Raw genomic sequence first — 27,765 nt, 5'->3', positions numbered from 1 at the left:
TTTAACATTGAGGAAAAGATCTCTTCATTCACAGATGTATGTGTAGAATTCTTATTAAGCAATTAACCCAGGGAGGCAAATAAACACCCTGCTGAAGTAGGAAGATTAGCACCAAGAGATGTGGTAGAACATAAACACCTTAACAGAAGAGAAAATGAGTGGCCAGGCCGGTAGCACACGCCCATAATCTCAGCACTCAGGAGGCTGAGACAGGGGGATTGCCACAAATTCAAAGCCAGCCACATAGCAAGACCCTGTCTCAAAAAAAGAGATGAATAAAGGTTTTTACTATAGAAAGAAATAAAACAAGAATTTCCTTATAGTAAAAAAGGACACATCGTGATGAAGGTGATGATGATTTTGATACCATCTTATTGTAGACAGGTACAAGATAAGCATTTTCACAAGACAGACTGTATAACATGTTATTTGATATTCAATTTTATGAAATGCACAGGATACATATTATTGTTTCCATTTAACAAATTAAAAAGGTGAGGCTTTCTTAGAAAGGTTGTCCATGGGCACACAGAGGAGTCCACGATTCCACCGTGCTCATGATGCCTTGAATGCCCTCTTTACAAAGAACAGGCTTATCCAATCACTGTGTACAGACATGTGTGTGGTACATCTGTACACACCTGAATGCTGGGAGCAGTTAGGGAGTTGCAGAGCCAACACTCAGGACAACAAGAGTAAATAATGAATATCAGACTATAGCACTGAAACCTGCCTTTATGCACAGAAATATTCATACCTTGTGTTGAATAAAACACTGACATTTTCATCGGGTTTGGGAGCCTGCTGTTGGCTTCCAAAAGCTCTGGCGCCATACCATCCTGTCACTGTAACAGCTCTCCAGTGAGCCATCAAAAACCCAGCTAGAACATTTTGAATACAGTAGTTTGCTTGGCACTAGAACACTAAATTGCAATATTTTACATTTATCTCTATTTAAATTTTAGTGAGCTGCATAAATGTTAACATGGTCTTACGCTAATATAATCGAAGAGAAGTCTTAATAAAACCACATATTGGCGTAGCCTCTGGGTGACTTATGGTCTGCTAAGCAGGCCCCAGTGCCTGCTTCTCAGGTCACTTAGTTATTTCCCCTTAACTAGGATGTGATATGAAGACACTATACAGTTCACCCATGAAAGGTCTTTCCCATAGCAAAGGATGGATGGAATAACCTGTTCATACTTAAGGTAGAAAATATTTAATAAGGCAAAGATTTCCAAAAAGGATCTGGACAGAGAAAGGTGAATGTTTGATTTAGTTCATTTCTGGCTTAAGAAACAAAAGGCAGGGCTGGGGATTTAGCTCAGTGGTTTTGCCGCCGGCTGCGCAAGCACAAGAACCTGAGTTCGATCCCTGGTACCAAAAAAAAAAAAAAAAAGAAAGAAAGAAACAAAAGGCAATCCTTAGTAAGTTCTCAAGTATCTGAAGTTTATGGGAATAAGATTCTGCACTTCCCCAGGGCTGAAACTGCACCTACCAATGACAAACTTACAGATTCTCCACCTTTCCGGTAGCTGCACTCATTTCCCGGACTTCCCGGAAAGCGCCAGGATGTGAGACCAAAGATGGAGGTGCCCTGGCTAGTGCTCAACTGTCTATAATACAACCTCAAGACAATTAGAGCCTAAAGATCAAGGCTTCCAGGGAAAAGAAAAAAAAAAGGCCTACAGTGTTCTCAGCCTCTCCTCACAGAACAAATCTTTTGGCCTTCCTAGCTCTGCCACTTATTTTATTATGAAAAGATGCTGAAACTCTTTCAAGCTGAGGAGGCATCAGACTGAGATTCTGATTAAAGATAAGCATAGATAAAAGGCAAAGAAAATATTTTCAAAACAAAGCCTACCATGTGTAAACATGTTCAAAATAGCCTTTCTCTTGCATCATAGCAACCTCCACATCTAGGTAAGGCAACACTTATTGTCACCCCAATTATCTTACAGCAAGAATTAGTGTATTTCTTTCCTGTTTTAGAGGTAAAAATGATACTAGGGCAGATTTTGAAAAATGGGAGGAATGATAGCATTCTAATGGACTAATGGCAGCAAGCAGATGTCCTGACCTTTTAAAGATGAGAATAATGATGTGATGGCAACATACCTTTCTGCATCATTCTTTCAAGATGCGGTCTCCCAATTCCTTTTGCCTGATCAGTTTTCTAGCACAATCCAAGCTAATTGAAATTCTAAAGAATTCCCAACCCAGAGAGTACAATGACCTGACTGCATGTTGATTGGTTCCAGACAACTAGGAGAAGACACATTCCCCTCAAGAGGTCTTCCTTGGTCAGGTTCATCATTTATTCATTACTACATGTAGATTTATCCCATAAGGGTCAACTCTTGGAGTTTATTCTCCTCACTTACTACAATCTATGGCTGATCTAACTTTTTATTAGCTTTTTACTAAAACAAAGAATATGACCTAAGATCTGTTATTATATATATATATATATATGAGGAAGAGAACAGAAAGTCATAGATGGTGATAACATGGGTGAAAATTCCTAACTACTTGGAATAAAGACAGAATTAAATTCTAGTTTCAATGGTCTTACACTGAAATTTGAGATGTGCACAGGTGCAAATGTAACCTTCAAACCAACTGGGCCATACTATCCAGCCAATGGGACACCCGTCTACGCAGCTCACCTGGAAAACGCAGCCCCCAGCACAAATGCAGCATACTCCTTCACAAGGGGCTCTGTGCTATTCAGCCCATTAATTACCACTTGAAGACCACCGAAGGACAGCAGGTCCTGCGCATTATCCATCTGCAACAAAGGTATGGCTTAGGACACATTACCCATCAAGGAAGGAAAAGCTCTTCTGACAGTCTTTCTTTTGGTGACTATCCAAAAACAAGTTTAGAGCCAAGTAAAAAGCAACACTAGCCTTTCTGACTAACTAGGAAAGGGTATGTAAAAAACAAACTAAATTTTAAATAATCTTAAATGTGAGAACTCCTAATTCATATAACACACTTAAAAGTACCTGCGTGGGAACTAGCGGAAATGGCACCTAGCTACTGCTCATGCCAAATATGTCTTGGAAAATTCTAATACCATAATGAGTCACAAAGCTTACTCCAAACATATAAGCTGTTAACACAAAGAATCTGGCATCATGAGCACCACTAAATGGTGCCATGCTTCCTGTTGATGTCCAATCCCAATGCGGGCAGTGGAGGCAACAGATATTTTTTTTTTTAAAGCTGATTTTTAATTAGAAGCCAGGGACTATAAAAGAAGCCCTGTTGATGAGGAGGCTGAGGTGGGGGAGGGAGTGATACAAGAGTGCTAGGAGAGAAATAACAATAGTACCCTTCTTTTCTAAGGTTGACTGAATCTAAGGACATTCATGATAAAATCTGCACAAGTCACTCTCACAAAGGCTTTAGTCTAGGCCTGTGCTACTAGCTAGTGACTACATATTGGACAGTACAAGAGTATTTCTATCACTATGTAACTGTAATAAGCTGAATGACTTTAATATACTTAAACAATGAATCCAAGAGATTGTAAAAAGGTCTCATTACAATGAAATCAGTACTAAATTACTGTACTGACTTATCATACATCTCTAGTTTGACCTGTAATGGACATGCTGATTTCTGTGGCATTTAGATTATTTTAAACTAGTATTAAATTACCATTTTACTAATTAACTTACTAAGTCCTATATTTATATGTGAAAAAAATCAAAATCTGTCTCCCTCCCTCCCCCACCCTTGTACCCCCACCCCACCCCACCAAAATAAAGCTGTCTCTTGCCCACAAGCTGATCCCACTCTACAAATCACCAGGAAAACTCAGGAAGCTATAGCCCAACAAGGTGATGGCTATCTCTTTTTCTTCCAGATTCTACAAAGCTGTTTCTTATCTGTGTCCTTGCTTCTGGCTCCAAACTGAAAGTGGGTTCTGACAGAGAAATCAAATATGAAGCACAGTATCTGAGTCTGCCAATGTTTTATGGGTGGGCTTTTACCACTCAGAAGATCATTTTTATACTTTTTTTTTTAGAGACAAAGTCTTACTATGTAGTTCAGGTTAGACTTGAACTCACTGTGATTCTCTTTTCTTCAGCCTCCTGAGTGCTGAAATTACAGGCATGCACCACCACACCTGGCTCATTTTTATACATTTTGATGGAATCTCCACAACAGAAGTTTTAGTCTGTTCATCCACTATTGTAGCTTCTATGACTAGAACAACTCTGACCAGAATAATGTGGAGCATATAGTTAGGTTCTCAATAAATGATTACTGAACCAAAGAATATGAATATGATCAGAAAAAAAGTTCCTGAAATAAAACTCTACTGTGAACAAAAAAAGCAATCTGATGTTTATTTGTGCCAACAAAGTAAGTGGGCCCCTGTTACTACCGACCTGAAAAAACTAAAAGATAATTCTTGCTGTAATGAGCAAGGCGGCTGGCCGGCCAGGGCTAGGAGTTTCCTGCCCCAATCTGTCCTTACAAAGAGCAAGGAATACTGAGGTACAGCCTGGCTAACTAGGGAGATGCACAAGTGGATTGCTTTGCCAACATAAACACTGGACTTCCTTACATGCTCTGATTTTAAAATATATGAATTTCCTGATGCCTATCCTTTGATCCTCTTCGCTCTAGGGTTTCTAAATACAAACCCATAGCCCAGAATCCTGTCATCCTGTGCCCAGGATGCCCATATCAAAGCTGGTATGAGTTCCAGGTAGAGCAACTGCCATTCTGTTAGCCCCAAAGCAACACAGCTCAGTCACAGAAGTGCCATTCTAGACTGTTCATCTATGTTCCTACAATAATTCAGTGTGATAGAAATGCTGATACATTTGAGGTATTCCCTCATTTTTTATTTCACTGGTAGTGAAGAAGAAAAAAGTCATTCTGCCCATGCACACCAAAAGCTGGGCCCTCCTCAGCATCAGACAGGAAATGCATGACCAGGACCCAGGTGCACGGCTCTTCATTTGGGTCTGCAGACAGACTTTTCTCAGGTTGCCTTCAGGCTGGAGTGGCACAGATGAAGAGAATAGGCAGTACATTAGGAAAGGAACAAAGGGAACTATGACAACTATTTCCTTCCTTTCAGGAGGAAAGGAAGGAACTGGATCACTGACAAGACAATGAGTGAACAGGAAACATAGAAAGGGAGAGATGAGGGTAAACAATTAAGGGATCACATAAGGAAAGGCATGTATACTGCCCCAGAGTAGATGAGACAGACGGAAGCCGTTTCTCATAAATAACTCATGAAGTGTTTTCCGCACACAAGGTTTCGCTTTTCACATATCCTATTTTAATAATTCAAATATGGCCATAAGGAATCCTTGGGCAGACCCAGTTCAGGTCCTTGAAGTCCATAGTTCCTTAAACTTCCATTCAGTGAAACCTGGAATGGGAATGGACTGAGGAGTTCCTGGCTAGAAAAATTCTAAATTCCTTAAAGTTAACACTCATCACTCCAATTCTCCATCACAACTGGAAATCAGGGCTAAGCTGTGTCTTCTACAATCTCCTGGTGAAAAAGTAATTTAACATTGTTACATGGCAGCCTAATGGGGCAGCCTAAGCCAAGGCCCTTAGACTTCTAATCAAAATGGCAATGACCCGGACTTTCATGACCCTCTGCCAACAGGGCAAGCTTGGCCTGACTAGTGGAATGGTTTCTGTGATACCCTCAGGTGAGTCTGGTAATATCCAAGAAATGGTTTACCTCTCCAAGTGACCTGTGAAAGTATAATGAGATGTCACCTGAGGAATGACACTGCCAGGTGACTAAAGGCCCTGCAGGGGGTGGACAGGAAATGCTAGCCCAAGCTTCCTATGTATTCATTCTCTTCTAGGTACACTAAGCTCTCTCTAGTCCCTTTGGCCTTTCATGTGCAACTAAAGCAAGAGCCTATAGAAACCTGACACCTAAAGGTCCATGCAAGTTTGTTAAGATGAAAAAATAAATAAATAAAAGCTGTCAACATCAGAGCAAGACTGAGCTGGTCAGTAACCCCTAGGATCCTTAATACTTTAAATATCTCTAACAGAAAAGCTGTGGGAGTTTTTGTTGGGGAAAGAGAACCCAGATTTATTTTTTTCTCTAAGATCACAGTCCTGCTATGTGAGACCTGAGGAAAAGTTATAAGCAGAAAAAGAAGATGAAGAGGCTGTTCCATAATTCCTGCAGATACATGCACACTCATTTTCTTTCACCACGAAAGCTAACAAAATCCTAAACAAACAAAAAATGTCTTTTAGTCAGTTTACAGAAAACAAGGACACTATCATGTGTGGGAGGACATTGAGGATCTATGCCTGGATGAGGATCTCAAACAAGCCTTTGATTATGAATACACAGCTTCCTGGGCCACCATCATCCCTACCCTGTATTACTGCAAGAACCTCCTAGCTGGCCTCTGCTTCTACCTGTGCCCCTCACCTCCAGCCTCACTTTCTTTTTTTCTTTTTTTCTGGTACCGGGGACTGAACTCGGGTCCTTGCGCTTGTGCGGCAGGTGGTGAGACCACTGAGCTAAATCCCCAGCCCTATCCAGCCCCATTTTCAACATAGCAGGTGGAGAGGTCCTTTAATAAGTAAGTCAGATCCTGTCATTCTTCTGCTCGATATCCTTCAGTCTCACTCCTTTCCATAGTCTATGAGGCCTTCACATTCTTCTCTTGAGCTTCATCTGCTTCTCTCCTTTAAATCAGCTCCTCCCATACAGACCTCATTGTGGTTTCTCAAACAACAGTGCATCCTCACTGCTCAGGACTTCTGTTCTTGCTGTGCTACCTGCTTGAGATGCTCCTTCTCAACACTATTAATTCCTATCCTGCTTTCCTTTTTACTTTTCTGTAATACTTATCACCTTCAAACATACTGTTTATAATTTACTTATTTGGTATCTTTTCTCCCTGCCTCTAATAAAAGACAACCTCCAGTCTTGCTCATAAATGGATCTCAAGTGCTCCAAACAGTGCCTGGGCTTAGCAGGCACTCAATGAATTCATTTGAGAACCTATCTCAAAACAAAGAACAAAAATCCAATTAATAGTGGTGCCTACTCATAATTTAGCTGTAGCAGTCAACAAATTAATGTATACAAAGCAGCCAGGCATGGTGGTGCACCCCTGTAATCCCAGAACTCGAGAGGCTGAGGCAGGAGGGACACTATGAGTTCAAGGCCTGCCTGAACTACATAGCAAGACCTTATCTCAAAACAAAGCATATATATATATATATATATATATATATATATATATATATATGGCATTTGAAGCAGTGTCTGATATATAATAATGCTCAATAAATATTGGCTATTAGAAGTCTGATCAGTTACTTTTCTATTTCAAGCTCCCCAATGGTTCATAGAACTAAGGCTAAAAATCATAAAGAGCACAATATCCCCAATCTTACCTCTTCAACCATTTTTTCTCCCTTCCTCCCTCCCTCCCTCCCTCCTTTCCTCTCTTTCTCTTTTTTTTTTCTTTTCTTTCTGTACCAGGGATCAAACTCAGGACCTTGTGCGTGCAAGGCAGGCATGGTGTCACTGAGCTACATCCCCCACCCCTCACAATCTCACCTCTTTGACCCCACCCTCAGCTTTCTACTTTATCTATTACCCTCCCTGTAACTGTGCTCTAGTCACTCCAATCTTTCCCAGGCCCTCAATCTCAACAAGCTCTTCTCTGTCCCCAGAACTTTTGCACATGCTACTTACTCTGCTTAGAACGCTTTAATCAAGGACTGGCAAACTTTTCCTAATGGACACGACAGTAACTATTTTTTACTTTGTAAGCCATAAGGTTCCTGTCATGACTACTCAACTCTGCCACTGTAGCATGAAAATAGCCACAAAAAAACGAGGGGTGACTGTGTCCCAGTAAAACTTTATTTACAAGCACAGTTATCCAGCCAGATTTGCCCAAGAGTACCAGTTTGCCATCCTCTGTTCTAGTTTTCCCTCTTTACTTGGCAAACTCCTAATCAGTTTTAAATGCTCGGCCTAAAAGGCACATCCTCTGAGAACCTCCTTTTATTGCCCCTGACTAGGTCCTATGTTTCCCCTCTGGAGCCCTTATCATACTCTTCAATTACTTCATTATTTGTTAATTTGTTCAACTATTCACTATTTGTTTCCTCTTCCAGACTATAAGCTACATAGGTCAGAGAGTATGGCTATTTTACTTCTGCTATATCATCATGTTAAAAAAAATAAAGGAAAAAACACAGCAAGTGAAAAGGGGGCTCATTCTGGCTTCTAAGAATGTTTCAGTTACAAAAGATACTGGCCTAGATTAAAAACAGCCTCTGCATTGGGAAAAATGGAAAGATGCTGATGCTATTTTCTCAGGGCTTTGGGCAAGAGGGATTACTTTTGGAGCTGTTAATTAGATTTACGGACAAAGATATAGAATACCTGATGAACATAATACTCGAGATCAAAGAGTGCAGCAATCTTCTCTTCTAGGCTGGAGCTGGAACTGTTGAACTTGTTGATCAGCCGCACCATAATCTGCATGTCAGTCTCGATGACAACATTCAGCTCACCAAACTCCTTCTTCAGCTCTTCAATCGGGCGGAAGAGCTGCTTTACCTCAGCCTGCCTTGCCTAAGGAGAGCACCAAGGAGATGATTAATTGATTGTAGACATAACCCCAAGACTTGTATGGTCTACAATGGATGCCCTTCCTAAAGAACTAATCCTGATACTTTCTAAGATGTTCAGAGAAGAAGAGCCTTCAGAATCTACCCATATTGGCCTCTGGTCCAAAAGCACACTCAGGATTTTCTCAGGTTCACTTTGAGTCTGAATGACAGTTGCAATGTTGGAAGAATGCAATGTTGTAATCACTGAGGTCAACAAAAGCTTTGCAAGCTTCCCTTCAACCCCTCACCTCACCTGGGGGATGGCTGAGGTCTCTGTTAAAATAATCAATACCTTAGTTCTTTACCTTCCACAATGACAGACTATCTTGGTCTTGTCCTACTCAACTCAGCAACATTTTAGGAAAACCCAAATGTAGGACACTGTGGGTAAGAGCTGTCAGAGCAGCACCAATTTCCTGATGAAAATTAAATCACTGTCATTACTGTCAATCTAAGCACAGGTGTACAATTTGTTCAACTGTTTGAAATGGCTAAATTACTGTATGTACTATACTCAAATCTCAAATAATTTTCTCTCAATTCCTCCCCACCCTACATACATATAAAGATTTTTTAAATGAAGTTATGTTGGAGGTGAATAAAAGACTTTAATTGGATATTTTATACATGTGGCACTCTGTTTTCCTCCAAATTTTGGAAGACAGTGCTTATAAAGAGCGTCTAAAAGGTCACAGTGGTTTATGTATGTATCTTCTAAGAAAAATTAAAAGGTACAAATGTTTATAAAAAGCAAGATGATGAGGAGCTGTCAGCTCCAAATTGCTCATGTATTACCTATGGATTTCTCTTCCACTTACAAGCACTCTATGAAAACATCAACAAAAGAAATGAATCAGGTTCTCTTCAAAAAGACTGAGCTCCTAACAGAGCAATCACATCTTAGGGTGTCACATCCTGATTCTTTGTGTAAAACAATGTTGAAATGCTCTCTGGGCACTCAGCTAGAGGATGCTAGATGGCTGCTAAAACCAGGCAAAGCGGCCTTGGAAAGCTGAGTCACTTTCTAGAGCTATGAGAAAACGGGCAAGTGAGCAGGACATGGAACTAGTGACCTCCTCAACAAAAAAGATGGTGCCTTCTGCTGTCTGCCTTGTGAGCACAAGGTTCCGAGTTCTATCCCTGGTACAAAAAAAAAAAAAAAAGATGGTGCCTGGCCCTAAGAAGTTCTTTTTGAGAGGAGAGAGGAGGGGGAGGGGGAGAAGGAGGGGGAGGGGGAGAAGGGGGGGAGGGGGAGAAGGGGGGGAGGGGCAAAAAGAGAGGGAGAAGGGAGAAATTTTAGTTTGAAGTAAACCCACAGGGAATAAACCCATAGGAAATTACAAAACCAGTACAGACAGTATCAGGTACCCTTTATCAGCCTCCCACAATGGTACATTTTGCATAACAACAGTACACTGTCAAAACCACGAAAAGGCCACAGGATTAGAACTCTTCACTAAAATACAGGCCTTAGATTTCACCACCTTTTACACATACTCATTTGCATGTGCATGTACATGAGTATCATTCTATACAGTTTTTTAAAATCTATCTCCAAACTACCAGAACAATTAAGATATGAAACTTAACTACCACCACCAAGCAACTCCACTGACCAACCTCCTTATACATAGTTGCACCTTATCCTCACACTCTACTCCCTCTTATCCCTACGCCCTGGTAACCACCAATTTGTTTTCCATCTCCATAATTCTGACATTTAGAAAATGTTATAAATGGAAACACAATCCATAGCCTTTTAAGATTGGCTTCTTTCATTGAGCTTAATGCCCTTGAAATCTACCCAAATTAATGTAGACATCAATAGTTCATCTCGGGCTGGGGATTTAGCTCAGTGGTTTCGCCACCTGCTGTGCAAGCGCAAGGACCCGACTTCAATCCGTGGTACCCTGGAGCTGGAGATTTAGCTCAGTGGTTCCGCCGCCTGCCTTGCAAGCGGAAGGATCCGAGTTCAATCCCCAGTACCAAAAAAAAAAAAAAAAAAAAAAGTTCATCTCCTTTTACCGCTGAATAGTATTCCATCATATAGATATACAGTTTGTTTAACCAAGTGTTGAAGAACATTTGCACTGTTTCTAGGTTTTGGCTAATAATAAATAAAACTGATATAAAAATTTGTACACAGGTTATTGAAATATAAGTTATTTCTCTAGGATAAATGGCCAAAAATGTAATTGCTACAAGGTTATATGATAAACATATGTTTTGTTTTATAAGAAACTGTCACACTATTTTCCAGAGTGGCTGTATCATTTTACATTTCTACTGACAATGTGAGATTTAGTTTATATATATCCTTGTCAGTATTTAGCATTATCACCATTTTTATTTTATGCACTATAACAGATATATGCTATCTCACTGTGGATTTAATCTGCATTTGTCTAATAGCTAATAATGTTAAGGTTGTTTCATGTGCTTATCTGCCTTATATTCATGTGCTTTTCTGCTTATATTCTTTCTGGTGAAATATGTTTGTGTCCTTTGCCCATTTTTAAATAAGCTGTAGATTTTTACTATTCAACTGTAAGAGTTCTTTATATATTCTAGATAGAGGGCCTTTGTCAGATACAGATAGTCCTTCCTTTGCACAGAGCTGACATGCACCAATTTCAAATACCACAGTTTAAATAAGACCAATCTCCCATGACTCAAATTTTAGTTACCATAATACATTAACTTTAACTGTATGAAATACCAACATTGCTCCTAGCTCCTCAGTTCCAAAGTCACTACATAATTTAAATGGCCCCCAGCAGCAGCAACTGATCAATCATATGACTTCTTTCAAAGTCTGCCAGAGATTGTTCACTGGACATCTGTCATTCATTTCATACACAGATCCCAAAAGTACAGTTACACAGCATCCTTATCTCCTAGTGATGAACCCCATAACGTTTCACAAAAGTGGGTGGCATATACCTGTAATCCTAGCATTTGGGAGGCTGAGGCAGGAGGACCATCATGAGTTCGAGGCTTCAAGACCAGCCTGAACTACACACACAGCCAGAGAGAGAGAGAGGAAAGGAGAAAAAAAAGAGATAAAGAGAACACTGGCCATCAAAGATAAAAGTACAACAAAGAAATGAGAAGCAGTAACTCTAAAATTCAAATTGAACATACATAGAGTTTTAGAAGAAAGAGTGGATCATGGGAACGTTGGCACAGATGCTGTTTGATAAACTCTAGATGTGCAGCCAAAGAAACTCAGCAAAGGCAAACCTCCAAACATAAATTTTAAAAGTGAGGAAAAGGATGAAGTGACACTGGCAAAAACTTGGCATTACAGGAACTGTGAGAAATTTCACAACATTGAAAACACAATAAATAAAAGGTTAGAAGCTGATCTACTCTTAGAAAGGAGCATGATAATTTACCAAGACCCAGAAAAGATGCTTGCTCCACGTCGTTATACAATGAAAAGCTAAGCATTGTTCAATCTACTCTTTGACAAGTTTTTTCCAAAGAAATAAAAACTTCAACTTCAATGTTTCTAGTGTTTTAAATAACTATGTACTAAAAAAAATTAGTATTCCTACTTTTTCATTTCTGTATACATTTATAACTGACAGCAATGTATTTTTTTAATGTTTGGCAAAACATTTTAAAGGTCATGAAACAATTACGATTTTTATTTTGATTGTTAAAGATTGCTTTGCAGTTTCAGCTTGCACAGTCATTTTTATGGTTCCATGTGATAACAAAGTGAGAACTGCTGGTATACGATTTCTGAATATTTTCTCTCAGGGGCTTATCTTTCCAATGACTTAACATGATCTTTCATAGAGAAAAAGGTTTTAATTTGGTAGAGTCTAATTATTCATTTTTTTTCTTAAGGACTGTGCATTTTGTGTCATGTCTTAAGAACTCCATCTGGTTCTAATTTGCAAAGATCTTCTATGGTCTGAAAGGTTTTGTTTTCTTTTCTAGTTTTACATTCTATATTTAAATCTACAGTTTTGAATTAATTTTTTAACAAGGTGTGAGGTTTCGGTCACGGTTCATATTTTTGCTTACAGACATTCACTGTTTATCAAAAAGACTGTCTTCTGTTGAATTGCTTTTTCACTTGTCAAAAATCAGTTGGATGTATTAGTATGGATCTATTTCTGGCTTCTGTTTTGTTTCACTAATCTGTATTTTTTCTTTCCATTAATACCATATTGTGTTGATTACTGTAGCTATAAAATAAGTTTTAAAATCAGAGAAAGTGTTTTCTTCCACTTTATTATTCTTTTTCAAGATTGTTTTAGCTATTCTAGTTCCTTCATCTTTCTACCTAAGCTTCAGAGGAAACTTATCTATGTGTATAAAAAAATCTTACTGGGATCTGGGGATTTAGCTCTGTGGCACTGCGCCTGCCTTGCAAGTGGCAAGGTCCTGTGTTTGATCTTCAGTACCAAAAAAAAATCTTACTGGGATTTTGACCAGAATTGCAGTTAAACCTATAGATAACTTGGGGAGAACTGACATTTTTACTATTTGAATTTTTCAATCCATGGACACAATATGTCTACTTTCATTTAAATCTTTGATTTAACTTCATCATTTTTCATCAACACATAATTTTCAGCACATAGATCCTGTAAACGTCTTGTTGGATTTATTCCTCAATATTCTATTTCAAAGAGAGCTATAAATGGTATTTGTGGGTGGTTTGGCTTTGTTTTTTCAGACAGGGTCTTGATAGGTAGTTTAGGCTGGCCTTGAACCTGGGAGTGATCCTCTTGCTTCAGCCTTCCAAGGGCTGAGATTACAGGGTGTGAGAAACATACCCAGCTTGTGTTTTTAACTTCAATTTCCACATATTCACTGTTTATATATTAAAATACAACTGATTTGTTTTGGTTTTGTATCCTGTAACCTAGCTGAACTCAGTAATTCTAGAAGGTGGTTTTATGTATTTGGAGGTTCTTTGGGATATATACATAGAAAATTGGTATTATTTACAGAAATAGTTTTATTTCTTCCTTTCTAATCTATATGCCTTATTGCCTTGCCTTGTGTTATGGCATTGGCTAGAACTGTGTTGAAGTAGTAAATGCAAACATTCTTGCTTTGTTCCTGAACTCAGTGGCAAAGTAGTCTTTCACTATTGAGTACAATGTTGGATGTAGATCTTTTTTTAAAGATTCTCTTTATTGAGAAACCTATTTCCTAGGTTTCTGATATTTTATTCTGAATGGTTGCTTAATTTTGTCACAAGTTCTTGGCACATCAATTGATACATGATAAGGTAGTTTTTCTTGTGTTGCCTGTTGATATGGCAAGTTACAACACTTGATTTTGTTTTGTACATTGAACCAGTTTTACATTCCTATAAATCCTATTTGGTTCAATGTGTAATTCTTTTTATGAACTGCTGGATTTTATTTATTAATATCTTCTTGAGCATGTCTACAAATATGTTCCTTAGGGATAATAGTCTATACTTTTTTTTTCTTTTTTGTATTTTGGTTTAGTTATCAGTGTAATACTGGTCTCATAAAATTAAGTTGGGAATGCTTCTCCTGCTTCCATTTTCAGGAAAAGATTGTGTAGAACTGATGCTAATTAGTTTTAAAAGTTTGTTAGATATCCCCAGCGAAACTATCTGAACTACGAGACCTTTTTTGAAAGGTTTTCACTACAAATTGAGTTTCTTTAATCATTATAGGACTATTAAGATTAAAAGTTTGGGTAGTGTGTACTTTCAAAAGAACTGAACTATTTCGTGTAAGCTGTCAATTTTATGTGCATACAATTATTCATAGCATTCTCATATTTTCCTTCTAATGTCTACAGGATCTGTAGAAGTAATATTCCAGATTTCAATCCTGCTATTGACAATTTGCATCTTGTTTTTTCTGTAAGTCTTGCTAGAAGTTATCACCTTTTGGGTTTATTCATTTTCTCTACTATTTTTATGTTTTTAATGCCATTGATTTTTTGCTCTTTATTATTTCTTCCCTTCTGCTTCCTTTGAGCTTATTTTGGTCATCTTTTTCTAGTTTTTGTGTTTTGTGTTTTTTGTTTTTTTGAGACAGGGTCTGGCTACATAGTTCAGGCTCACCTTGAATTCACTGTATAGCTGAGGCTGGCCTTGAACACAGCACTCCTCCTGCCTCAGCCTCCTCTGGCTACTTTCTTGAGGTAGAACCTTCTATTAAATAGCTGAGATCTTACTTCTTCTGTAACAGAATTATTTAGACTAGAAATTTCCCTTTAAGCATTAGTTGTATTCTACCAATTTTGATAAAGTATATTTTTATTTTTACTAGCATACTTTCCTTGAGATTTATTCTCTGACAAAAATGTTTGGTGACTTTCTTGCTATTAATGGTTTCTACTTTGATTTCAGAGACTAAATTCTATAGTTTTGATTCCTTTAAATTTGTTGAGATTTGTTTTATAACCCAAGATACATTTAATTTTGTAAAACTTCCATGAACACTTAAAAAGAATGCATATTCTGCTGTTATTAAATGGAATGCTCCATAAATGTCAACTAAATTATTCTGGTTGACAGTACAATTCAGTTCTTCCAAATCTTTGCTGATTCGCTCCTAGTAGCTCTGGGAATTCTAAGAAAAGGATGCTGAAGTTCCCAACTATAAATGTGAATTTGTCTGTTTCTTCCTTTCAGTTCTGTCATGTTTTGCTTCAGGTATATTGATACACAAATAAAGTTTGGTATATATACATTTAGGTTGACGATGTATTTTAGTGAGTTGACCTTTTTATCATTATATCATATTTGTTTTGTTGCTGGTCATTTTCTCTGCTCTGAAATCAATCATATATTAATTGTCAATGTCAAAATAGCTATTCCTGATTTTTAAAAAAAGAATAATATTCTTTCACTTTCTACCTTCTTCCCTTTATTATTCTGTTTGCATGGGTTTCTTTTTCTTTTCTTTTTTTTTTTTTTTTTTTTTTTTTGCAGTATCAGGGATCAAACTCAGGACCCACTGAGCTAAATCCCCAGCATGCATGGGTTTCTTATATAGAGCATACGTTTAGGTCATCTAAAAAAATCTATTATGATAACTCTATTTTGAATTGGTGTATCTAGACCTTTATATTTTAAAGTAATTATTGATATGTTAGAACTCATTTGCCATTCTAGTTTTTTGTTTGTTTCCTCTGGTGTGTGTGTGTGTGTGTGTGTGTGTGTGTGTGTGTGTGTGTGTGTAGTTTTTGTGAATTTTTTTCTCCTTCCTATGGCAAGGTAAAGTACATGTTATAGAATTCCATTTTGGTTTATCTACAGTGTTTTGAGTATATATGTTCATATAGTTTGGGTTTTCAGATTTTTTGCTGAGTAGCAATAAACAGGAAAATAAATACAGCCTTTGCAGGACCTAGAATTGAGACACCTAGGGAGGAAAAAGACTTGGTGAAGAGAAAAAAAAGAAGTATATCTCCAGGAATCAGGAAGGAGCTCACAGGAAAATTGGAAACCACAGAGAGACTGAAGAGGGCCGGGGATTTACCTTAGTGGCGCTGTGCCTGCCTCAAAAGTGCAAAGTCCTGAGTTCGATCCCCAGTACCAGGAAAAAAAAAAAGAAGAAGAAGTACAGAGAAACTAAAGAAACAGAGCACAACGCAGGAAAAAAGAGAAGGAAGCAGACTGGAAAGCTCATGCAGGCTCCCAGGGAAGAGGACTTTGTCTCTGTAGACAAAAGGTAAACACAGAGGGTTGGTTGCCAGCTCCAGGGAGAAACAATGGACCAGGCCAGCAGTGCTAGCCTCCAAAAAAACCTCATGGTTATTATAAAGTGCAAAAACAACATGGGGTTTTACTCTGAAAATAACTCCTTCTACATGGCAGGCTACATTTATAAGAGGTTCCAATATAGCACCCATCATATTCAAGAAGGTTTAATCAGGAGCCATTTAGGGAAGGGGCTAACAGCTTAAGACTGAGCCACAGAACAACTTCACTTCAGGATTCCCACTATTACCCTACCACAGTAACCAGGTGGGAGATGGCCACAAGAGAGAGTTATGGAGAAGGTACGGGATAGACACAGGACCCTATGAGAAGTTTAAGCTCAGGCCAAGAAGAATACAGAGGCCCTGCCCTCCATGGTGAGAAGGCAGACCCAACATGTGGCTTTTAGAGTCTGAAAGTGCTTGCGTTAAGTCCAGTGGTCTGCTTGAACCCCTTGCCCTGCTGCCTACATCCAGAGCAGAGACTGGTGGTCTTACTGCTTTCTACATCTACCAAAGTGACCAAGGACATGCCTTGGAGTACACAGACACACAGGCCTCTGGAGCATGGGGATGCTAACAAACCCACAGGCTATAAAGGTAGGTGAAGAAAACTGTGACATCCTGGATTCTAAGAACCTGGAAAGAAACCATTCATTCAAAATATACAGAGGAAAAAAAATGCAGAGTAATTTTTTAACTCATTTCTTTTTTTTTTTCTTCATTTTTTTGGGGGGGAGGGGTCCCTCCCTTTTTTATGGTTTATTTTTATTTTTTGGTTTTCCTTTTAATTTTTTTCTTTTCTTTTCTCTTTTTGTTTTGTTTTTTTTTCTTATTTGTTCTTTTCTGTTACTTTTATCCAACTCTATTAATTTCCTTTTACTCCTTAATAAGATCCTTTATCTCAATTTTCTCTCCTCTCATCTTCCATTGACTAATTTTTCAAATTTTACTCCTCCATTCTCCCATTCCCCATCCCTCTATCTTTACTAGAATAACCATTTCTTTATTAATCTTTAGATAGTTAACTCTATGCTATTATTGTAGGATTCTTTTCTATTGTCAGTTGAGGTATAGTTGTTGCACTCAGTAGAAACACTAAAGAGATCTCCATACTGGCAACAAAGTCTTTCTACTACAATCGACCCACAAACCTCAGCACACACAAAAAAGAAAGAAACATGAGAAGACAAGGCAACAAATGCCTCCAAAAGCTCCCCGCTCCCCCAGAGGCCCCCCACAGGGCACAGAGGGGGAGAAAATCAAAACCCACACAGCTGAATTATTCAAAATAATAAAAGGAGAGATTAAAAACAACAGATCAATAATGTTCTTGGTAAGCTCAAAGAAGATATAACTAAATAGATAATGGACTTACTAAACAAAAGGATCAGTGAGTTTATAGAAGACAATAATAAAAAGCTAGCTGAGCCAAAAAAAATGATAAAAAACAAAAATGAAAAGTTTAGCAAAGAACTGATATCCATGAAAAGGTACCAAAGAGAAATCTAGATTAAAATACTGAAAGTATGAGCAACAGAAGTGACCAACATGAGGACAGAGTGTCAGAACTAGAAGGTAGGGCTGATATCAGTGACCAATTACTCAGAAATACCTTAAAAACAACAAGGGACCCTGGGAAATAGATTCAACAGCTGCCAAATGACACAAAGAAGACTAAGATTAATTGAAATCATGTTTATAATTGTTCTATTCCTATTTTTAACCTCTTACTGTACCCAATTTATAAATTAAACTTTTATTTTAGGGATATATGCACTAAAAAAAAAACCCCAAAATACACACATACATATACACACACACATATACATATATATGGTTCATTACTATCCATGGTTTTAGGTAACCACTGGGGGTGTTAGAACATAACCTCCCCAGGTGACAGGGGACCACTGTAATTCCATTTAGTTATTATTTATTTATTTATTTCAGAGTGTCTTGCTATGTAGTACAGGCTGGCCTTGAACTCACTATGGAGCTCAAGCTGGCCCCAAACTCGTGGGAATCCTCCTGCCTCAGCCTCCCAAGTGCTGAGGTTACAGGCACCACCATGGCCAGCTCATTTGGTTCTTTTAAAATATCTTTTATTTCTTTGCTGAATTTTCATTTGTTTCAATCAATTATTTAGTGAAGCAATTTTATGATGGCTGCTTTAAAATCCTTGATAGATAATTCCAACTTCTGAATCATCTCAGTGCAACATCTGTCTTAATTCAGGCTGCTGTAACAAAATACCACAGAGTGGGTGGTTTAAACAACACATTTATTTCTCACAGTTGCAGAGGCTGGACAGTCCAAGACCTAGACATTGGTCAATTCCATTCCTGGTAAAGAACCTTTGCCTAGCTTGAAGAAAGCCACCTTCTAGCTGTGTCTTCACATGTTGTAGAAGTGCTGCTCGCTCTCTCTTCTACTTTTTTTGGGAGGGGGAGTGGTACTGGGTATTGAAACAAAGGTCTTCACACTAAGCTACATCTTGCAGTCTCCATCCCAATACTGCCATGGGGAGGGGGTGCAAATTCAGGCTCCCTATTTGGCTTCTGCTGACCCTGGTAGAGGAATCACAGTACAATTTGCTAATACCATCAAGAAGGGGATGGAAGTCCAGACTCCTCACTCAACATTCACTGGAACTGAGAGTGAGAAAGGGAGGGAGAGAAAGGATTTCCATGGTCTTTGTTTGGTGTAGGACTGATATTCTCAAAAAGGTTTTTATCTAGTTAGATTACCTCTTTTCCAGGCCTTTTTTCTAGAAAGAGCAGATTTTCCTTAGACTTTTTCAAAATGTGCACTTGTTGGCATTTCCAGGATTTGGGACTCTCTAGTGCTCAGTCTGGGATATAGAGAGTAAAAAGGAAATCTAAGAAACTCATTGCCATGTCATTCCTCAAGTTCCAATATCACTTCCCAGTCTGCCACCTTCTCATCACCTTTTAGAGGTTTCTGTATTTGTTTTTAATGTTATGTCTAGGATCTTTTGTCATCTTTAGCAGGATAGAGAAAAATGTGCCTACTACTTCTTTCTCAGATTCAAAAGTGTAAGAAAGCCATATTTTTAAATTTTTAAAATAAAATTTATTTTATCCCCTTCCCCCGCTTAATCCCCCTACCTTCCCTATGTACAAAAGCTTTGTTTCAAATTTTCATTATATTTTCACTTTTTTCTTTATTTTTTTTGGTACTGGGAATCAAACTCAGGACCTTGAGTTTGTGAGGCAGGTGGTGGAACCACTGAGCTAAATCCCCAGTCCCCCAAAGGGCAGCTGCAATTTTCACTTTTTTCTTTTCCCTCCCTCCCTCCCTCCCTCCCTTCCTTCCTTCCTTCCTCCCTCCCTCCCTCCCTCCTCCCTTGGTCTCCTTCCCATTTGAACACTTTCTCCCTATTTCCTAACATCCATTATACATTGGAAAGCTGTATTTTAAAATGTAATAATAGATAAGATATAGGTAAACAATAGCTGACATGTTAAGACATAAAGCATTAAACACTATGTATCATAATAGAGGAATAAATAGGTAAGATTCAACCTAACAACCTGAATCTGTTGAGTGTGACAGAGCTTTTCTGAAAAGCAAGGAACTTAACTTACACCTCAACTAAGATATGCATTGATAAAATGGAACTGATGCTTTTTTTCACAAAAAACTAAAATCCAAAAACCACACAACTGAAAAGTATGGCCCCCATCTAATAATGTCTTTATAAATAGGAAAAGCACCATCCTGTGTGATGTACTTAAAGACATCACACAGAATGGTTTTAAAAAGTAATAAATTAAAATACGAAGGCATCTTAGCCAGAAGCTTTAAACATGTAAGGAATTCCCAAATTTATTTTGAGTCAATTTATTTGCCAGTCCCACAGCCAGTGCTGACAGCACACTGGCAGTGAGTAAAGTCCTGTCAGGCCAGACAAGCTCCAAATAAAAGTAGAAGGACTTCAGGACCCAGCAACCTCAACATTAAGCTCCACAGAAGTAAGAAAAAAAATGTGACAGCCATACATGAAAGTGGGCAGGTGGCTCAAATCAGCAGGCACTGGAATTTTGCATTTAGGTTCTGGTACTGGGATCCTCTTGTAAGGGGAAAGGGCAGTTTTAAGTTGCAAAAATCAGCAACAGAAAACTTTTAACTAATTCATTGCCTTTACATTTTTCAGATCTTTCTATAAATATTCATACTTTTCTACAACTGAATTATGAGAGGAAAATGCTATTACCTGCGGAAGCAAAATCCCACTGCACTTCCCAAGAAAGAAGTAAAAGGGGTTAAGTAGGACTTCCATTCACAGAGAAAAAACTAACCTGAGTGACTTTAATGTTCCCATCAGCTCCACAAGACGCCCATACTGAAAGGGGTGACAAGTGGGAAGGAGCCCAAGCCCAGGCCACCGGGGCAATCCCTGCAGCAGTCACCTAGACATGTATGCTCTTTTCTCCTGCCCTCACATTCACCAGGTAGCAGATCTGCTTTTTCTCACCCCTACCCACCCCAGCTAATACATCTGGAGGAGAATGGAATTTCATGCATCACCTTCCTTCACCCATTGCTGCTGCTCCCATCACGCTACTCCTTGGTTCCCAAAACACACACACTTTCCATGGCAGACATATGACTTTGGTAAAATGAATAAAGGCATAGAGACTTGCTTAGCGTGTCTTAAATAGGTCAATAACACCCCCTCCCACACAAAGGTTCATTTTTCTCAGAAATACTTAGTCCTAAAGTATCTGAAGGACCTAAGGCTTCTTCCACAAGGAACTGGTGCTGTCCTTCTAAGCCTGGGGGACAGGACAGAGAGGAAGACAAAGGCAAAGGGATTGTAAGGAGAAAGAGGAAGGAAGAACATGTCTCCAACATGGCCATCAGAGAAGGTTCTTTCAGGGACTGACAGTATTCAACTGGAAATGTAAAGAAACGATTTGTGACATTCTCTGGCTATTATACAAGTTCAAGATCCATCTAAAAGTAAGATTTCTTCCTGATATAGTTTGTACCTGTGAGCCACTCTAGACACCAGGGACGTAGCCAAGGGGCTACGATTCTGCTTCTTTTTCCTTCTCATTCCCTTAGCTTGTACAGAAAATTAGAACTGGGGGAAACCTCAGTCATCCTCTTGTTCCAGTCACTTGTTTTATATTTTAGGAGCCTGAGGCCCAAAATATATTTGCTATATGCTCTAAGGACAAAGATCCATGTTTCTTCTTTCCTGGTCCAGCTCCTCTGTTCTTTTGGAACAAGTCTGTGGATTGTAATCTCCTTTTATCCCTGTCATATCTATAATAGAGAGTGAGGCCACCTCAGCTCTATGCTACAATTTTTTCTAAATATGTAGTGGAAAGTAGGGTCCTAACCTAAACTAGACAAAAATGTTCCCAGTACTGTTTTGTTTTGTGGTACTGTGGATTGAATCCAGGGATTTCACACTCAGCTACATCCTCAGCCTTTTAAAATTTTTTTTATTTTTTATTTTTGGTACCGGGGATCGAACTCAGGTCCTTGAGCTTGTGAGGCAGGTGGTGGGACCACTGAGCTAAATCCCCGGCCCAGCTCTTTTTTATTTTAAGATAGGATCTCACTAGGTTACTAAATTGCCCAGGCTAGGCTCAAACTTGTACTCCTGCTGGCTCAACCTCCCAGAGTGCTGGGATTATAGGCATGCACCACCATAACAACTTTTTTTGTTATTGTTGTTGTCTATAAAGGGTTTCTCATTTGTCATTTATAGTTCTTCAAATTATTTTAAAATACTCCCACGCAAAAACACCAAGGTAAGCCAAGTGCAGTGGTACACCTGTTTAATGCCAGTTCCTCAGGAGGCTGAGGTAGAAGGATCATAAATTACAGGCCATCCCAGGCAAGTTAGTGAAATGCTGTCTCAAAATGAACTTTTAAAAGGGCTGAGGATGTAGTTTAGTGGTAAAGCACTTGCCTAGCATACGCAAGGCCCTGGGTTCATACACAACCTCCAGCACTACAAAAACAAAAAACCAAGACCATCCTTCATGTTTACAGACTGGAAAGAATGTCACATACCTCATCTTCCTTTGAACTCTCTGTCTGTGCTCCCTCTTTGAATTTGGCCAGTGCGCTCTTGAGGTCCTGAGATGTATAGGTGTTGGTGTTGATATCCAGCCTGCCCAAAACAAAACTTAGAGTTAGGAGAAAGACACAATGTCCCCTGAGAAAGAAAGTGCTCTAGGTGGCTGGCACCCTGAAGTAATGCAGGCCAGCCCAGCTCTGACCCTGAGTGCACTGCCATACCTGTGCCTCAGACAGTCAGGAGCCAACAGGGTGACCTTCCCTTGAAGTTAAGAGTGGAAAGACATGGCTGAAGATGGGGCTATTTCATGAAAAATGAGGAAAGGGTAGGGGAGACAAAAGCCCACTCTAAACAGAGAGCTTTTAGCCAGATGTTTAGGCAGAAATGAACATAGAAGATCTGTGTTGTGGTGTTCTTTGAACACATGCCAGAGTGAGGGTATTCTAGAAGGCAAAGGGTGCAGAAACAGGCTGTAACATGCACCCTTATTTATGCCATTTGGGGGTGAGGATGACAGGGAATTGAGTCTGTCAGTTTGTCTGACATGATTTGACAAGTCAGCTTGCCTTCACAAAAATGAGTTGGATAGATTTATATCTTAAGACCAACCTTTGAGCCTAGAGGACAACCTGACAAAGGAATGGATTTGAGATACCTTGGAGTAGAACCAAGGGCAGCTAGCTTCCATAGCTAGCCTCCACAGAAAGGAAGTAAAGGCATCAATGCGGCAATAATCTCAAGAACCTGCAAAGACTAGAGTAGTATCCTCATGATGGCTCCTGGGGCTGATCCAAGCAACAACCATTCATCTTGACTGGAGAGAAGACATCCACTGGGAGAGGCAGGGGGCACCAAGACCTCACTTCTAACTCTCAATTCAGTTTCATTAAGAGAGGTAAGAACAGAGGTGATGTAGATAAATGGAAGTGTGGACTATGGAATGTACTTGACAAGACTGTCTTGCTGTGACAGGGTGGAGACTTCAGAGGTAGGGTCAAAGGGGCTACTGTCCTGTTGCATTCCAGGGAGGACAAGCATGTTGGTTGCACAGTCTAAGATCCCAGGTCTCGGGTCTGTCTCAGCTTTCATAAAAAAGATGTGTACTCAGTGCTCTGCTCTTTTAGTCTTTGATTCATCCTAGATACCCTTTAGGGCTCTGAGAAAAACACTTGTTTTCTCCACTTGATCTTACCCAAAAGGCCGAGAAGCGATAAACACTTGTTTTCTCTAAGCCTCAGAACTTCTATACTAATAATAGGTAACTACTCTCATTTATTGAGTACTTATTCATATGTCAATTGTGAGTTAATCCATTAAAAGAAATGTTTCATTCAGATCATTGGCACAAAGTATGGCAGAGAATCCCAAATCCATTTTCCTACAGAACATCATCCACTGCCAAGCATGAAGATGTCACCACCCTGCCTTCTCCCTTACAAGGGAGCTAAGCATTCAGGCGCTATAGCTTGAACAAATTATCTCCTCTTCCTTTAGACTTGATCAGGACTGATCCTACCTTGCCTTGTGTCTCTATTTGCTGCCCCAAGTTCCACTCTTGGGGCCACACATTGTCACTACTCTCAGACACATAGCTCTCATCCCCCTCTACACATACAAGCACATGCCCTTTCCCACATACACAGTAGATGTTCTCACTGAGCTCATAGCACCATATCACCTGGTCAAAGCCTTTGAACTTTTGTTCAGTTTGTTTTTCCATTGGCTATAACTACTGAGAAGGAAGAGAAAATGCCTGGCATTTTCTGGAGGCCATTCCAGAGCAGAGCTTCCAGAAACACTCCAAAGGAGAGAAGAGGCAGGAGTGAGAACAAGTTTTTCTCCCTTATGATGCTCTCTACAGACCACATAGATGGCTCTGCTTTTGCTGTGTGTGTGGGGGGGGAGATGGGGTATACTAGGGATCAAATCCAGGGGCTTGTATATATAGTACTAGGCAGGTGGTTTACCACTGACCTATATTCCCAACCCATTTTATGTTCTATTTTGAGATGAGGTCTTGCTAAATTGACCAGGTTGGCCTTGAACTTGCGGTCCTCCTGCCTCAGCCTCATCAGTGGGATTACAGGCGTGTGCCATCATGTCCAGCTCCTAACTCAATTTTTTTAAACCATGAGGAAAAAACAGGGTTTTTATTTAGAAAATAAAACCTGGATTAGACATGAGAAAAGACCTTCTAGATACAAGACCTTCTAAATACTTTGAGACACTGACATAGAGTGTGTGTGTGTGTGTGTGTGTTGGGGATGCAGAAAGTTTGGCAGAGGCCATAACAATGACATTTGATTCTTATATGATGTAAGAATAGTAATTGTATGACCTGGGCTACTCCAGTATGAGCCTATCTGCAGAAATTGGGGAAAGGAGGTTTCTTCCCAGTTTGGGATGACTATAAGGACAACAATATATCTCAATATAAAGGAGAATCTTCTAATAGTAAAAGCTGCCCAAATCTGACTAGATTTCTCTGTGACATTGTGACTGCCACCTGACTAAAGGTACACTTGTACTGGCTAAATGACCTTTTGCCAGGTATGTCAAGGAAAAGACTCAGGTAAGAATTGGGTCTCTAAGGTCCCTTTCTGATTCATGTCTAACTGCAAAATTTGTTAAAATCAAAGGACGGAGTTGTGCCTACTCAATCTATTATTAATTCCCAAAATTTACATGTTTTAGAACAAACTATCTCTAAAAATGTATAATATTTTAGGCTTTGTGGGCTGGCTATCTGTTCCAACTTCTTAGCCTTGCCACTACAGCCAGAAAGCAGCCATGGACAAAATGCAAAGAAATGAGCACAACTGTTTTCCAATAAATACTTGTGGACCCTAAAGTATGAATTTTACATAATTTTCATGAGTCATGAAATATTATTCTTTTGGTTTTTCCCAACCATTAAAAGATGTAAAAATCAATTTATCTTACAGGCCCAAACAGGCAGCAGTCCTAATACGGCCCACAAGTCATAATTAACTGGCCCCTGTGTCAGAAACTTCATGGCTGGTATTTTTTACTGAGCTACCAAACCGCACAATTCTGGCAATCCCTGCCACCTCATGCCTAACCTCCTTCCCCCTCATTCAAGAAACGCCAAGTAAAGAAAACTTGTTAATTCAAAGCAATGAACAGAAAAACAGAGACTGTTAATTCTTTAAAATCAAATAACCTAAACTGGTTATTAAAAAGTAAGGCAACCTCCTATCATTGGGGAATGCAGTAGTTTCTACTTGTATAATGTAAGAAAGCCCATTTTAACACTGACTAACAAGAGGAAAAGTTAGTCTGAATTAAAGACTTTAAAATGCAGTTTTATTGTTCACCAAGGAAGTATTACTGTGAAGCAGAAGGCCTAACAGGCCTGTTTTAATGAATAGATGACTCATCTGTAATCAGCACATTAATTGTTGGGATTCAAATGGGTGCTCTTAAAGTACTGGGGAAAACAGCTTCATTTTTAAAGCAGGTTAAGCATTCCCCCTACAGCCTTTTTTAAAGTATCAGTTTGCTTTTGCAAACTGTTTCCTTCCAAAGATTGTAGAAGTAAACTTTCATATCACCCTGACAGATCTGTCACAAATTCTACGCTATTAAATTTCAAATTGTAAAAATCCACATGAATTTAGGTAACACTTTCAGTATTTCAAAATCAGTGTCATCACTGAACCTCCCAGTCCCTGCATTTAACACTGTACCTTTTGCCTTTTTTCAACCCTTTCAAATTACTTTGGAACTTGTCTTCTTCCTGGAGTTTCACCTCTCTTGCCCCAGTCTGAAGATTCAGCCTTACATGGGATCCTGCAGGAACGGCCTGACCTAAAAGCCAAGAAAAAAGGATCATATGATCTAAACTCCTTGGAGGGGCACTGAGATGGAATGGCTGGATAAGAAGTCAATAGGAATTACTACTTCATGAGGACCAAACTGCTGTGTCAGATACCTCCTCCATCCAGTCCTTGCTCTCCCTCTAACCTACACACCCCACTCACATATACTATTTTTGCTAATCTACAAGGGAATCTGTAAGATGCTGAGGCAAGGTGGAAAAATCTCCTCATAGACCAACCTCCCCTCATTAGAACCTGCATGTCTAAGCTATTATATTTTATTTAAATTGAGCAAATACATATTTTTGTTATGTGCACTAGGTGAATGGTGGATACCTACTCACCCCTCAAGACATGGCTAACTTATTGTCTCCTTTTTGGCTTCTTTCTGCCTCTCCCCGGACAGTCCCACAGAACCCCAGACACCCTGCATTCTCGGCAAGCTTCCTACCACACCACCCTCATCTGTTTAAACAGGCTCCTTCTATGAAGCTCTCTCCTTCCTGAACACAGGATTTACTGTATCTCTGCCTTCTGAATTTCTCTAGCCCTTATGTCAGAGCTTGGCAGAAAAAATTTGTGGCTCACAACATTTATGAGAAAGAAGGAGGAAGTGATTGGAATGGAGGAGGACATAGCAAGCCAAGGAAGCAGGGAGTAGAACCAAGAGAAACTGAAAACTTACACCCACGTATTTTAGAGGAACTGATCCATTAGCTGGGAAAACAAGTGTTGTGAATGGATGGCTATTCCTATGATGGCCCAAGGATAGTTAAAAAGCAACTGTGCAAAACCACATACTATAAATGGAATGTTACACCCATTCACTCACGCACAGAAATGATATTTACTGGGCAACTACTTTATACCAGGCCACTGTGCTAAGTTCTAGAACACAAAGATGAGTGTTAACAGCTGCAGGGATGAAGCATTTCAGGAAAAGGGACCTTCAGGGGACTTGAAATTTAAAGCAAAGATGGTGCTTCTGACACTTGGACTTCAACCCTGCTTTCTCCTGCTAGAGGAAACCAATGCCTTGCTGGTGGTGAGTTTGATTTAAGAATCTAAAATAATGACAATCTAAAAATATTTCCTCCAAGGAAACACAGCACAAGTTCTCTCAGAATGATAAGGTAAATCCTGAGTATAAAAGGGTAAAGATGTAGCAAGAGTTCAACAGTTTTCTCAACTCTAGCAGGACCACAGTGAACTCGAGTTATTCTAGCCCCCTTTGCCTCCAACTAAGGAGCAGGAAAACACCTTGTCAAGACATGCTGCTTCTGTTCTGCTGCACCAGGGAGATCCTGTGGAACCTATAGTATATAGGGTATATGCATAATTATCTCCTTTTAATCCCTGCCTAAGTGTGGGGGTTTTTTTTGTTTGGTTGTTTTGTTATTGTTGTTTGGTGGGGTTTTTTTGTACCAGGAATCAAAATCAGAACCTTATACTTGCCAGGCAGGAGTGGTATCACTGAGCTAAATC

At 39.3% G+C, this 27,765-nt stretch overlaps 1 protein-coding gene across 25 annotated transcripts in view; it reads right to left on the bottom strand.

Moving 5' to 3' along the window:
* Sil1 (SIL1 nucleotide exchange factor) overlaps positions 1-27,765 on the bottom strand; it is a 301,994-nt gene that overhangs the window by 67,860 nt on the left and 206,369 nt on the right. For all 25 annotated transcript variants that reach the window (XM_021255897.2, XM_021255896.1, XM_087180674.1 and 22 more), the window contains 4 exons: positions 26,149-26,269; positions 22,432-22,531; positions 8,429-8,620; positions 2,670-2,791 (listed from right to left, as the gene is read on the bottom strand). In XM_021255897.2, the coding sequence (XP_021111556.1) occupies positions 2,670-2,791; positions 8,429-8,620; positions 22,432-22,531; positions 26,149-26,269 (535 nt within the window). The remainder of the gene's footprint in view (positions 1-2,669; positions 2,792-8,428; positions 8,621-22,431; positions 22,532-26,148; positions 26,270-27,765) is intronic.

Source organism: Heterocephalus glaber, unplaced genomic scaffold, assembly GCF_053883595.1.
Source record: "Heterocephalus glaber isolate CG9 unplaced genomic scaffold, H.glaber_assembly_v1.0 deba00001465, whole genome shotgun sequence".
NCBI classification, from domain to species: Eukaryota; Metazoa; Chordata; class Mammalia; order Rodentia; family Bathyergidae; genus Heterocephalus; species Heterocephalus glaber.
Note: the sequence above shows the minus strand (reverse complement) of the source record. Positions and strands in the feature narration are given on the sequence as shown.